Source organism: Podarcis melisellensis (assembly GCF_964234715.1).
Source record: "Podarcis melisellensis genome assembly, chromosome: 8".
NCBI lineage: Eukaryota > Metazoa > Chordata > Lepidosauria > Squamata > Lacertidae > Podarcis > Podarcis melisellensis.
The window spans coordinates 7,292,118-7,307,438 of record NC_138540.1 but is presented as its reverse complement, the minus strand read 5'-3'; the positions used below and the strand labels follow the sequence as shown (position 1 = coordinate 7,307,438).

The 15,321-nt window shown below is 46.7% G+C and overlaps 1 protein-coding gene across 1 annotated transcript in view; it reads left to right on the top strand.

The window, feature by feature from the left end:
* Window positions 1-15,321, top strand: part of NT5DC4 (5'-nucleotidase domain containing 4) — a 43,343-nt gene that overhangs the window by 1,997 nt on the left and 26,025 nt on the right. The window contains exons 2-4 of the mRNA XM_081922980.1: window positions 10,984-11,057; window positions 12,668-12,785; window positions 12,872-12,967. Coding sequence (XP_081779106.1) covers window positions 10,984-11,057; window positions 12,668-12,785; window positions 12,872-12,967 — 288 coding nt within the window. The remainder of the gene's footprint in view (window positions 1-10,983; window positions 11,058-12,667; window positions 12,786-12,871; window positions 12,968-15,321) is intronic.

Here is a 15,321-nt window from a genome sequence, read left to right as displayed (position 1 = left end):
TCTGTAAATCTCTGGTCCCGCAGGTTTCGAATCCTTCCTGTCATTTTGTCCAATTCTGCACAGTCCACTATTTTCGTCCGCCATTCTTCTTTCGTCAGAATTTCTTCTTGTTTCCTCAAGGGGGCGTTTAATCCCCCACAACAACCCTGTGAGGTGGGCTAGGCTGAGAGGCAGTAAGGGACTGGCCCCAGGTCACATCCAGTGGGCTCTGTGGCTGAGTGGGGAGTTGCACCCTGGTCCCCTGGGTCCTAGTCCAACACTCTAACCACTATGCCACGCTGTCTCTCAACAACAAGGGTCCCTCCTCCCGGCACTGGCGGCTGAATATGCAGCCTAGTTGGGGGTGTCAAAAGATCCCTCCTGAGGCCCTTCTGTGGCAAAGGTATTACTGGGCCCTTGTGACATCTCCTTTCTTTATTCTTTTTTAAAAAAAATTAAATTAATTTTCCAAAAATTCAAAAACAAACAAACAGACATACAAACAAACATACAGACATCCTGTTTCAATCTTAGTAACATTATTAAGTGACTTCCTCAAATCCCCTTGATTGAATTTCATTATACAGTAGTACCTTGGGTTACATACGCTTCAGGTTACAGACTCTGCTAACCCAGAAATAGTGCATCAGGTTAAGAACTTTCCTTCAGGATGAGAACAGAAATCGTGCTCCAGCAGCGCGGCAGCAGCAGGAGGCCCCATTAGCTAAAGTGGTCTTCAGGTTAAGAACAGTTTCAGGTTAAGTACGGACCTCCGGAACGAATTAAGTACTTAACCTGAGGTACCACTGTATATCATTTTAACAGTTTTCCAAAATCAATTTTCTCAAAAAATTCACTTGATCACTTAACATCTTTCGTTCTTTCTAATTTAGCTTTAAACATCTTAAATCTTATCGTTACATATTTCAATCCTAAGCCTATCTAATATTTGCAAGCTTTTCCAATTAAGTTATCTTGACATATTTAGCTAAATAGTCTTTAAATTTCTTCCATTCTTCCTGGTACTCCTCCTCCTTCTGGTCGCGGACTCTTCCAGTCAGGTCGGCCAGCTCCGGAAAAATCCATCATCTTTATCTGCCATGTGACATCTCCTTTCAACCGCCAGTAAGGAACCCAGATCAGCCTCATCTGCATTCCAAGAGGGGTTTGGTTCAGATCTGGGTCAGGGAAGCTTGGGTACTTGACGGCACTTTCCTCGCTTCCTTCAGATTCCGCTCACCTTCTGTTGGCGTGGAGGGTGGGTGAGACCCTGCCCTCATGGCTTTTCCTGCTTCCCTGTTGCACCAGTGGCTGCCTGCGGGGGGCCTGGTCCGTCAGGGCAAAATGGGGCACTGCCAGCTTCCTACCTTTGACCAGGTGACCCTGGGGGTCCCTTCCAACTCTAGGTAAAGGGACCCTTGGCCATTAGGTCCAGTCGTGGCCGACTCTGGGGTTGCGGCGCTCATCTCGCTCTATAGGCTGAGGGAGCCAGCGTACAGCTTCCAGGTCATGTGGCCAGCATGACTAAGCCGCTTCTGGCAAACCAGAGCAGTGCACGAAAATGTCATTTACCTTCCCGCTGGAGTGGTACCTATTTATCTACTTGCACTTTGACGTGCTTTCGAACTGCTAGGTTGGCAGGAGCTGGGACCGAGCAATGGGAGCTCACCCGGTCGCAGGGATTTGAACCGCTGACCTTCTGATCAGCAAGCCCTAGGCTCTGTGCATAGCGCCACCCACAGCGCCACCCGTGTCCCATTTCAGTTGGTAATTTTTATTAATTGTCAAGGAAGGACATACAAAATTATGCCAAACACAGTGTTATCAAAACAGGATCTGATGACAATATTCTAGTCCATGAAGCATTGTTGAACAAATGGCCACTTTTTGGAGCAGGAACCTATTGAACTTAAAATGATACATAGCAAGGAAGCTGTGAAATTTGGGAGGGCCACAGCTCAGTGACAAGAGCATCCTCTTGGCACCTGCGCAGGTTCAGTCCCCGCAATCTGCAGGTCGGACTGGGAGAGGCCCCTTTCTGAAACCCTGGAGAGAGGCTGCCCGTCAGTGTAGACAGTATTGAGCTATATGGACCAAAGGTCTAATTCGGTATAAAGCAACTTCTTGTGGCTTTAAAAGGAGGTAAGACAGTCAGAGGCAGCAATGCTTCTGAAAGCCAGTTGTTGCAAACCACAGGAGGGGAGAGGACTCTTGTATTCGAATCCTGCATGCAGGTTTCCCACTGGGTGGCCACTGTGGGAACAGGATGCTGAGCTTTGGTCTGATCCAGCAACCTCTTCTGATGTTCTTTTTAAAAAAATATTATTAACATATAAAACACAAACATATACATTTACACAATACACATACACAACACGCTACCTTATTTTCATAACATAAAACATACCTACATTTTATAATACCTACCTATACTATACATATCAACATACCTATATACCTACCCCATACGGACACCCACCAAGTGACTTGACTTCCAGCCGTTCTTGTTACGCTACTTTATTTTTCCAACTGGCTTAAATGCATTTCATTATTTCTTTAATCTCTTCTTCTATCTTGACTTTACTCTCCTTTCGGTCTAATCATTTTCTGGATTCACTCAATATCTGTCAGAAATTCTACTTTTTCCACATAAATTTTGATGTATTCCTTAAAGATAGCCCACTCCTTATTCACTTTTTGTACCATATCTCCTCTTATCCTCTCTGTTAGTTCGGCAATATGGAAGTATTCCATCATTTTAGATAACCAGTCTGTTTTGGTTGGGACGCTGCTGCTTTTCCAATTTTTGGCAATCAATAACCTTGCAGCTGCAGTTGCATACATAAATATTGGTCTGACTATTCTTTTTATTTCCTCTGACATGATACCTAGGAGAAAGGATTCTGGATTTTCCCCCCAAATGAAAATCTAAACATCTTTTTCAGTTCGTTATAGATATTTTCCCAGAATCCCACCATCCCAGAATCCCACTATCAGTATCTTCTGATGCTCTTATGTAAGCGTGAGCCATGGAAATTGCAGGGTCAGCTCTGGGAGCCGTAGGCAAAGTGGTGTCCTGCCAGAGTCAGGATTATTTGCACTGGCTCAAAGCAAACAGGAGGGTCTCTCACCTTTGACCGGGGACTCCGTTCATCCTACCAGGATGGGCTCTGGCTACACACCTCCTTCCTGGCCTCTCCTGGCGGACCTTGCTTTGGCAAGAGAGGGATCCGTCCCCAAGGGAGGAAAGGTCGCCCTCCTGTGTGGGCACTGCCTGAGGCCATTACATCAGTCGGTGCAGGGGACCAGGGGACCCTTTCCAAACTCTGATAGGGAAGCTAAAGTCACCACTTATGATGCAAGGCTCTGACGCACGCGCTGAGGTCAGGGCCCTCCCTTGGCCGCTCAAGGCCTTTCTACAGGGTCCTGCTGGGCTTCTCCAGAGTAAGCCGCTAACACCTCCTTGGGACAGGGTGGACAGGGCGAATTGCTGCATTCCCAGGGGTTAGACCAGATGACTTCTTGTTGTAAACAATATCTGCCCTTCTTCCATTATGGGGTACCCAAGAGCCCATATAGAGTCCTTAAGTGGGTTCCCTATCGGTAGGAGAAAATAACACAGGCCAACCAGAGACTATTGAGAAGCAAAGCAGCTAGTAAGCCTGATCTTTATTGATCTGTTGCAACAGGGTGCTCCTCTCACATGCAGGAAAATGGAGGAGGAGCCAGAACCAAGGTGTGCCTGTCCTTATATAGACATTTTAAATTCCCTGCCCTGGAGCTCAAGACCACCCCTCCATGCATCATACCTACATCACAGAAGGGGTGTAACCCAAGACCACCCCCCACAAACATCATCCCTACATCACAGTCGGTCTACAACAGAAATTTGAATGTTGTTGTTTTCCCTGTCTGCCAGGTTATCTGATAATGCCATATCTGATTGCCTTTCCTGGTAGTCTGGCCATTCCTTTGAGATGGTGATTACCCAGTTCCTGAGACAATGGGAAGGTTCGCTCACCCCCTCCCTCCTTGCAGAGAAAACATTTGGTCAGTTTGGGAGTCAAAATGGTTTCAGGGCGGTCTTCCTGTGCTGCTCCACACATGTGGTCCACATAGCTATCATAGCTGTCAACGTTTCCCTATTTTTAAGGGAAATTCCCTTATTCCGAATATAAGATTCCTCGCAAGAAAAGGGACAGCTATGATATCTATGTACGTGCTTGGTTGATACATTTATGAACATTTATTATATATATAAGACCTAATTTTTTTTATTGCACTTCTTTCCAATGCTACGATTCTACGATTCTTCACTACTAGCATTTTGTGGCTGGCCATGGGGCCTTAATGGCAGGCTTTGTGCCTTGGACATGGCTGCGTCTCCCCAGTTAAGGAGCTGGCAAAAAGCCTCTGGCAGGCACGGACTCCTTCCCTACAAAGCGGTCAGCTCCCTCCCTCCTTCCCTTGCTCATTCAAGGAATCTGCTTGAAGTCTTCCAACTAGGCCACATTGCATTTAATGTAGAACTTGGAAGCTCCTTTGGAAGAATGTGAGTGTGAGATCTGCTTGGGCGTTTTGTTAGCAAGGAGGATTAGTTTCTAGACCTCATGGTGAGGGTGGGAAGGCAAGGTTGGTTTCAGCTTGTGAAGGGGTGGTGTGGGAATTTAAGCAGTTAGGTAAAGGGACCCCTGACCGTTAGGTCCAGTCGTGGACGACTCTGGGGTTGCAGCGCTCATCTCGCTTTATTGGCCAAGGGAGCCGGCGTACAGCTTCCGGGTCATGTGGCCTGCAGGACTAAGCCAGCAGGTGAACCAGAGCAGCGCACAGAAATGCTGTTTACCTTCCAACTGGAGCGGTACCTATTTATCTACTTGCACTTGGCGTGCTTTCGAACTGCTAGGTTGGCAGGAGCAAGGACTGAGCAACTTGAGCTCACCCCGTTGCGGGGATTCAAACCACTGACCTTCTGATCGGCACGCCCTAGGCTCTGTGGTTTAGACCACAGCACCACCTGTGTCCCACAGCAGTTAAAGGTAAAGGGACCCCTGACCATTAGGTCCAGTCGTGACCGACTCTGGGGTTGCTGCGCTCAACTCGCTTTATTGGCCGAGGGAGCTGGCGTACAGCTTCCGGGTCATGTGGCCAGCATGACTATGCCACTTCTGGCGAACCAGAGCAGTGCACGGAAATGCCGTTTACCTTCCCGCTGGAGCAATACCTATTTATCTACTTGCACTTTTGACGCGCTTTTGAACTGCTAGGTGGGCAGGAGCAGGGACCGAGCAACGGGAGCTCACCCTGTCATGGGGATTCGAACCGCTGACCTTCTGATCAGCAAGCCCTAGGCTCTGTGGTTTAACCCACAGCGCCACCTGCGTCCCACAGCAGTTAGGGATGCTCAAAAAAGACTTCAGGGAACACATTGCTGAAAACATTAAGACCACCGACCAGAAGCTCTTCAAATATATTAGCAGCAGGAAACCATCTAAGGAGGCAGTTGGATGACAAGGGAGTCAAAGGAGGATAAGGAAATTGCAGAGACGCTGAATGAGTTACTTGCATCAGTCTTCATAATGCAAGATGTTGGACACACCCCAGGGCCTGAACTAACTTTTGCAGAAGGTGAGTCCTGGAAAGACAGTAGTGAGGAGAGGTCAAGTTCTAGGCCTAGTAGTCATTAAGTGTTATTGTGCTTGAATCCTGCAAGCTGGTTTCCCACAGGTTGGCCACTGAGAGAACAGGATGCTAGAATAGATGGGTCCTTGGCTTGATCTAGCAGGCTGTTCGTTTCCTCAAGGAACCCAGGAGGTAGTTGGCAGGACCAGAAGCCCACATCAGAGTGGTGTGGGAAGGGGTGATCTCACCAAGAGGGATGCAGATGAGTGGATGGCCTTTTCCCTTTCAAGAAAATGACCTTTGCCACCCCGGAATATTGACCCAGCCAGCTGCAGCAACCTGGGCCCCAAACAAGCTACAGGCACTTCCAGATGCAGTGATTATTGGGCACTCATCCTGATTAAGGAAACCTCTTCCCAAATGAACCTACCCGGTCCCCCTGAGATCATCTTCTGAAACCCTCCTTTATGTGCCTCCTTGAGAGGTCCGGAGGGTGGCAACATGAGAACAGGGCCTTCTCTGCAGTGGCTCCCCGTCTGTGGAATGCTCTCCCCAGGGAAGTTCGCCTGGCACCTTCATGATACACCTTTAGGTACCAGGCAGAAACATTCCTTTTTAATTAGGTTGATTTGATTGACATCCTATGCCCTTTTAATATGTTTTTTTTTTGGGGGGGTGTTATTGGGTTGCTGTTTTTATTTCAATTATGCATTTTGTGGTTTTATATTTTGATTTTGTTCTCTGAACTGCCCTGAGACCCCCAGGTACAGTATAGGGCAGTATATAAATTCAAATAATAATAATAATAATAATAATAATAATAATAATAATAATAATAATAATAGTTATGTACTGAAGTTCTCACCCTGGGCCAGCAGGGGGATACAGTAGATAGTTTTCACTCAGGTCCACATATGTAAATAAGGGATCAAAAGTGATGTTCAGTGATTGGATAGTTACAGAAAATGGTTACTGTTGCGTTCTAGTGGAGCTCTATATAAGCAGGCTGACTAAACCCTTCAGTTCAGTTCTGTTCTGGCCTGTGAATAAACAAGAGCTGTTTGAAGAATCGCTGTGTCGACTTCCGGGATAGCGCGATCCGGTAATGGCGGATTCCCTCCGAGCTCCGGAGGGAATCGGCTCCGCAGAGGACGGGTCTTGCCGTGCCGGCGACACGGGGACCCTCAAAAACCGCAGGCGCTGAAGCCTGCGGACTTGGTGACTCGGTGGGCACCTTAAACGCCCTCCCCGACCCGCGAAGAGCCTTTTTAAAGGCTGCGGAGTGGACTAGGGTGCGGCGCGGTGCTGAGAGTCCATCGCTACCTCGGCGGAGCGAAGCCGCGAACCATGGCCGGAGAGCGCTGTCTTCCTTCCTGAAATTTGGACTGAAACAAAGAACCCGTGAGTAAAATGAAAATTCGACACTAAAATTTTACCTTTGATTGGAGTACGACCGGGGGATGTGCTAAAAGGAAGTCCACACTCCCCCCCCCCACAAAAAGATTCAAGCAAGGAGAGGAGCACTAAGGTGGAAAGACTTTTGTGTTTAGAAAAACAACTTGCACGAAATGGATTAAAAGTTATTGTGCTGGAGAGGAAAGAGGAATATTAGAAGCTTTTGTGTAATCCTCCCCCCCCCCATTCTGGACCCGGGAGTGTCCTGCGTGTGAGCCTGAGAAAAAAAAAAGAGAAAGTTTGACAGCTGTCAAAAAAGCTGTTAAACGGACGATTAGAGGCTGGAACTGTGATATTTAGAAATTTCTCTTTGGATTAAAGGTGACATATTGTATCTGAACTGATTGGAAACAAAGTATTTTGAACAACAAAGTAACGAATTGCTGGAAAAGAACTATTAGACTGGCAATCCCCCTGGAGGGAACAAAGGATACTGCAATGGCTGCAGAAGGAAAATTATGGGCAGAGATAGAAAGGATGTTTTTTCTCGTGGGAACTTTACAAGAGCAGACTGCAGATATGAGCAAACAACTTGTGACCTTGAATCTGAAATCGAGCAACTCTGCTGACGATACAAAGTTGGAAAAAAACCTGGCAGCCGGAAAAGAAGAGACAGCTTTGGAAATGGGGGGAAAAGAAGAAGAAGAAGAAGGAGAGGATGTTCAGATGGAAAGCACCAACCAAAAGTCTGCAGCTTTAGGAAACAAAGGAACTGAAGAAGAGGACCAGTGGACCGTAAATCTGCAAAAGGAGAGAAGGACAAAGGAAGAAGCCCCTGGAATATCTGGAATACTGGAATACAAAAAAACAAATAAACATGATTGGGACTTCTTCCTCAAGTTCAAATATGGGAGACTGGCAGATCCATGGCAGCAATTGCTATTGACTGATTCGGTGGAAGGAAAGAACAAGCATGATTGGGACCTTTTCTTTAAGATTGAACATGGGAGATTGGCAGATCCTTGGCAGCAATTGCTACTGACTTTGGTGGAAGGAAAGAAGATGGAACTTGGGACACAACTCCTTCGAGAACTGAAGGCCAATAAGCAACAAAACAGATGGAGAAAGACTAACTGGGGCTTGAGAGCCTTGGACGTGAGAAATCCGGGCTGAAACTGTTCTTTTAGAATAGTGATATGGGAAGGGACAGAAACCGGGCCAGGGAGGGAGGGGGAGAGTAGAATAGTAAAAAATTATGATTTTTGTTCTTTTTAATTTTGATATGGATTGTTTAATAAAAAGGGAGGATTTCGTGGGAGAGAGGGTAGGACGACCTTAGAGAAAGGAGCTAATGTGTAAAAATAGGATAAGTAAACTGGAGCCCAACAAGAGATGTTAAATATTAAGAACAGAGGACAAAAATATAATAGAGAGAAGAGGAAATAACTTGCTGAATTAACTATTGAAATTGGAATGGGGGAAGGAGAGATGTGGGGAAGTCAAGGAAAGAGGGTAATGAACATTATATATGTTTTGTTTTGTGTTTTGTGTTTGTGTGTGTGTATGTCTATAAAATGTGAAAACTCAATAAAAAATATTTAAAAAAAAAAAAAGAAGAAGAATCGCTGTGTCGTCTGATATGTTCACCCACAACTTAACACTGGTGACGAAGATGGGATCGATGGACATCAGAGCACAGCCAGATGCGGCCACCCTCTGAGCTGAGCTGAATCACTGAGCTGAAACACCGAGCGAAATAATAATAATAATAATAATAATAATAATAATAATAAGAAGAAGAAGAAGAAGAAGAAGAGGAGCATATGCTGGATCAGGCCAGCATCCTGCTCTCATGGTGGCCAGCCAGTTGCCCATTGTGGGAAACTCACAAACCTGATCCAACAGAGGCCTGTCTTCTGCTCTTGGTACTTTAACTTGCCAACTCCAAGAGGGAGTTTGCCACTTGGATTGCAAGCACTGGGCAAGTTTGCGGCTCCTCCTGGCCAGTCAGTGCAGGGTGTGGGACTCTGCCCTGGTGGTCCTGGAGATTCACCTGGCAGAGTGAAAAGATAACTGCCGCTTCACCCATCCCTGTGGGCCTCTTCCTGAACTCTAGAGCCTCTGATGTATGTTGTCTACTCCTTCCACCATAGCTGTCAATTGTACCATATTTGGCGGGAAAGTCCCTTATCCCAGCGCCGTGTCCTGCTGCTGTCCCTTATTGATGATGTCCCTTAAATTTCCCGGGTTTCAAAGGAAGCAGCTCCTCTCCCTCCCTCCCTGCCGGCCAGGGAGGAGGGAGGCTCCAGCTGTGTTGCTTGGATGTGTTGCTCCCCCAATAAGGAGTCTAAGAACGACTGGGGGGGAGTGGAGCTTGCATGCCTTGTGCTGATCAAATCGGCCGCATTGCCTGGGGACTCGCCTTTGCTCAGCGCTTCCCAGCGGAGAAGTGACGGTGGTTTTCCTTGCTGCACCCCCTTTGCTGGGTTGCTGCGCTGTGGGAACCACCGCTTGAGGCTTCGTTTGGCTGCTGGCTGGGCTTTCTGCCTTTGGCTCGGAGGGCCTCAGAAGTTGAACATACCTGTGCTAGGAAAATCCCTTATTTTGGCTGCTGATCCCTTAATTCCAAGGTTGCTGGTCCCTTATTTTCAAATCTGTAAGTTGACAGCTATGCCTTCCACGCAGTGGAGAGACCCCTGGGGGGAGAAAACAGAAGAGTAACGTTTTGCCTAGGTGCCTTTGGAAGCAACAGTTGGGCAATTGCAGAGCCCCAGTAATGATTCTCAGTATCATAAAACATAATTAGAAAATGCCTGGGATGCCTGTGGCAGAATCCTCGCTCAGTGTCAGGGAATGTGGGGGGGAAAGAGGAGCTCGCCTTTTCTGGAAGGCTGTGTGTGTATAAGGGCTGGCGGATAGATTAAAAACTCCTTTGCGAGCTGGTCTGGGTATCGAGATCTTGCATTGAGGAATCTTTCGATGAATGTTAGGTTCACGTGGGGTGGGTGTGCGTTAAACAGGGAAGGCTGAGTTTCATAGCTCATAAATCCCTGTAATGGGAAACCTGTTGACACAGCCTGCCCAGGAGCCCTGCTAATGTTACACAGCTACGCTTAGTGCCCTCCAGGCCAGCTCCCTCCCTCTCTGTGCATCAGCGATGCTGTGAGGCTCATCACACAGAGCCACCCAGGACCAGCAGCCACGAGTCAGGCCTGGGTGTGCAATAAGGTAAGGGTAAAGGGACCCCTGACCAATAGGTCCAGTCGTGACCGACTCTGGGGTTGCGGCGCTCATCTCGCTTTACTGGCCGAGGGAGCTGGCGTACAGCTTCCGGGTCATGTGGCCAGCATGACTAAGCCGCTTCTGGCGAACCAGAGAAGCGCACGGAAACGCCGTTTACCTTCCCGCCGGAGTGGTACCTAACTATCTACTTGCACTTTGAGGTGCTTTCGAACTGCTAGGTTGGCAGGAGCAGGGACTGAGCAATGACAGCTCACCCCGTCGCCGGGATTCGAACCGCTGACCTTCTGATCGGCAAGTCCGAGGCTCTGTGGTTTAACCCACAGCGCCACCCGCGTCCCTGGGTGTGCAACAGGTGCAGTGGGAAAAATGGAAACCTGAAGAAATGGGATGCATGGGGGTCTTCCAGGAAGATTGGGCCATCTAGTCCAACCCCCTGATCTACAATTCGCACTCAGAACTCAGGGCTCTCCGTAGCCAAATGACCTCCAAGTGTGACTTGGAGTAACAGGAAGATGGGTGGGCTTGCTCAATCTCGAAAGGACTCTGCACCAGTGAAGGCAGAGAGTGGAGTGTGTGTACCTTTCGAAAGAGGGTTTGGGCAGAAAACCTTCCATGACACTGCATCGCAGTTTCCTAGGTCCTTTTCAGACAAAGCACAGCCGATTAGATGGGACACCCAAATTGCCGGCAAGTCAGGGGGCAGATTGTGGCTCTTGGGAACCTCATGACACGGCCTCTCCTTTTCAGGATCTTTGTGAACCGGAGTCTGGCGCTGGAAAAGATAAAATGTTTCGGCTTTGACATGGACTACACTCTCGCAAGTAAGTAAGAGGCCGCCAGAAAACAAGCTTCCTCCATCTTCCATGTGACACAAAGGAGACGGGGAACAGACCCCTGTGCATTTTAAGCTAGGGAACCAGGTGATAAAAGTTGTGCCTCATGATGGCTAAAAACTCTTGTTTTTATACTTTATTTTAATGCTTCCTTTCTGAATCACTTTGAGCTATTTTTGTGAAAAAGCAACTAATAAAGGGGATATACCGAGTCCTTGGGGGAGTTGGGTTGTCACAGCCAACCCCCCATTTTTTTCCCTTATAGCAAATACTAATACTAAATGGTTCCTCCCTGTTCAGGGGCAGTCTACCTTTGAGTATACAAGCAACAGGGGAAAGTTAGCCCGGCTTGGGTTCTCCCAAGCACACCTGGCTACAGTTCTTGTCCACATTGCATAAATACTTCATTTTGATTGCTTTCTAAAATTTGCTTGTTTGTTTATTTATTATTTGATAAAAATTTTGCACCGCTTGACTGTAGAAAACATCGAAGCAGTTTCCAAAGAAGCCCTCAAATAAACAAAACACACACACACAAAACACAACAATAAGAAAATTAACACTAATTGAAGAAATTAAGTTAAAATAGTGATAGACTCAAAAATAATTGTTTAGGCTTCTTCATAATTCCACGACACAGAATAAAAGTAGAATCCAGTTGCTACTCCAGTGACTCTAGAATATGCAAAGCAAGATGATGAAAAAGAGTGTGAGGATATTGACAAATACAGAAGTGCAAATGGAAGTTTGCTTTATTTAGCAAACATATCCAGGCCTGACATAACAAAAGCAACTAACATACTTAGCAGAAAAAGGTCCAAGCTTATAACGAATGGTTCCTTTAAAGTATCCTAAAACACGTTTCATTGCATTCCAATCTTGTTGTATTGGCGTGGACATTTTTCTGCTAAGTACGTTAGTTGCATTTGATATGTCTGGCCTGGATATGTTTGCTAAATAAAGCAAACTTCCAATTGCACTTCTGTATTTGTCAATATCCTCAAATTCTTTTTCAACATCTTACTTTGGATATTCTAGAGCCATTGGAGTAATCATTGCAAAGGGGGAAAAAGACCACCGGACTGTATTTGATAGATGGGGCCCAAGATTTTTTTTTGGGGGGGGGGCAGTCAGACCAGCCTGCAAAGCTAAACCCAGGAAATGCCTCCTCCAAAGGGCCGGATTTAGGTTTGATGAGGCCCTCAGCTACTGAAGGTAATGGGGCCCTTTATATGTCCAGCTGTCCTTTGTCAACAACAAATTGTCGCTGTTTTTTGTGTGTTGAATATATATGCTATATGGTAATTTATGGACCTAATAGGTATCTCAAGCCATTTGGACATAACAAAATATGTATTTTATCAAAGTAATTGTTGAACTGAAATACAATCAAGAAGTATATTAATAGTGAAATACACACTGTTGCTCTATGTAGGTTTTATTTTATTTGTTTTTTATCTTATATTTTGGAAATGTACATCCATTTTTGGGGATAATTTTTTTTGGAGGGCCCCAAGAGCGTGGGGCCCTAAGCTATAGTTTGTTTAGCTTATCTGTAAATCCTGCACTGCTCCCCAAACTGCCTTTTTCCTCTGCAGTGTACAAATCTCCAGACTACGAGGAGCTGGCTTTTGAGCTGCTGCTGGAGCGCTTGGTGTCCATTGGCTACCCCCACGAGATCCTGGAGTATAGATACGACCCCACTTTCCCCACCAGGTAAGGGAGCAGCGATGCCTTGGCAGCCCAGAGGTGGCCAGGGGAAAAGGACCCACCCTCCTCACCCACCCTCTCCTCTTCCTCAGGGGCCTCGTATTTGACGCCATGTACGGGAATCTGCTGAAGGTGGACTCCCACGGGAACCTGCTGGTCTGTGCCCACGGCTTCCGCTTCCTCAAAGGGTAGGTGATGTTCTCCAACACAAGCAGGACCACATAACACCAGGGACCACATAACACTTGTCCTGAGAGACCTGCATTGGCTCCCAGTACGTTTCCAAGCACAATTCAAAGTGTTGGTGCTGATTTTTAAAGCCCTAAAGCCTCGGTCCTGTATACCGGAAGGAGCGTCTCCACCTCCATCGTTCAGCCCCGACACTGAGGTCCATCGCCGAGGGTCTTCTGGCGGTTCCCTCATTGCGAGATGTGAGGTTACAGGGAACCAGGAAGAGGGCCTTCTCGGTAGTGGCACCCTCCCTGTGGAACGCCCTCCCTTCAGATGTGAAGGAAATAAGCAGCTATCTTATCTTTAAAAGGCATCTGACGGCAGCCCTGTTTAGGGATGTTCTTAATATTTAATGCTGTATTGTTTTTAAGACTCGATTGGGAGCCGCCCAGAGTGGCTGGGGAAACTCAGCCAGATGGGCAGGGTATAAATAATAAATTATTATTATTATATTTACTCTCTCCAGTCCCCACCAGCTGTGGGCTTCTGCTGCTCCCCCAAGGAAAGCAGTCAGCCCTGGGAAGCCCCAAGGAGAAGGTCCTCTTACGTCTCCTGGGATGGGGGGGGGAACACACGGACAGATAGACTTTCCTTCCTCGGAGGTTTTTAAGAAGACCATCTGCAGGGATTCTTTAGCTGTGGTTCCTGCACTGCAGGGGTTAGACTGGATGACCTTTGTGGGTCCCTTCTGATTCTGTGATTCCAAAACATAAAAATAAAGAAGGTCCTTACGAACCTTCGGACCTCCTTCCCTCCCTCCATGGGTTCCATTTCCAAAAATGTAAACTTTTCTCCTGCATCTCTTACCAATCTATTATATATAATGTTAATGTTAATTTTTTTTATTTTTTACCAACAACCAAACCACAAACAGTGAACCCCCACCAGGTGTCTGATACATTGGGTATACATAATCAATAATAACATATTCAAATCAACCACATGTACAATTTTATATACGTTAACACTCCTCCATCCCCAAGGTTTATTTAACTTTTAACATTTTAATTGCCCCAAATTGTTCAAACCTACCCAAATAATTCAATATCTTCTCAAACCAACCCTCCTCTTTCTCACTGACCTGAAACCCTTTCATTCTGTGTATCTTCACAGTTAGATATTCTAAAATTATAATATTATTTAGTTTTTTCCTCCATTGGTTCACCCCTAACTTTTGCATTTTTCCAATTACTCACTATAACCTGTCTGGCTGCAGTTGCCATCCATTTTACCCATTTACATTCCTCTTTTGTTTTTAACTCGGTGCTTCTCAGACTAATAAGAACCATTAAAATTGTGGGTAGGAAGGTGGGAATATCTAAATTAATGGTTCTTATCAATCTATTATATCATATTAACCAAAGTTCATTTCGCTTTACAGGTGTCCATTGTTTACAGTGGTCTTTTAAGTATATTACAAATTTCTTCCAGTCTTTTAAGAAATACTTGGTCTTCCTGATTTGGTCTTCCTTTCGGTAGAGAATTTCATATCTGTCTTCCAAAGCCTTTCCCAACCCGTCATTAATATATTATGGTCCCACGTCTTTCGCCCATTTTATCGTAATGCATTTGACCTGCTCCTCTTTGGTGTCCCACTCCAAGAGCAGATTGTACATGTCTTTAACCTTCTCTCTGTGGGTTTTCCTACAGTAAGGTCACCAGATTTTTTCCAATGAATCCTGGGACACTTTAATTCTTTATTTATTTAATTAATTACTACACATTTGGGACATTGATGCTGCAGCGATGGCGGTGGCAGAGGGGCCGCCTCCGCCTTGACCTCAACCACCATGTTTCCCCTTCCTCCGAGGCTTCTATCTCCTTTCTCCATGAGCCTGGGCAGCCCCTGAGTTGTTGGTTCTTTGGTGGTGGTGATGAAGCGTGTGGTGGGTCAGGCATGGAAGGCGGAGAAGGAGGGCTGAGAGTGGCGGCAAGGCTCTCCCTTATCATCGTAGCAGGCCCAATCCCATTCCTACTTGCGTGCAAGCAGAAGGGGCAGGGATCCCTCAGCTGGGAAGGGTGGCTTCACACTGCCTTTCGGAGCAGCCCCATCCCAACTCCTACTTGCATGCAAGCAGGAGGGGAAAGGGATCTCCCTTCCCATTGGAGCAGCCCCAATCCCATTCCTACTTGCATGCAAGCAGGAGGGGAAAGGGATCTCCCTTCCCATTGGAGCAGCCCCAATCCCATTCCTACTTGCGTGCAAGCAGGAGGGGAAAGGGATCTCCCTTCCCATTGGAGCAGCCCCAATCCCATTCCTACTTGCGTGCAAGCAGGAGGGGAAAGGGATCTCCCTTCCCATTGGAGCAGC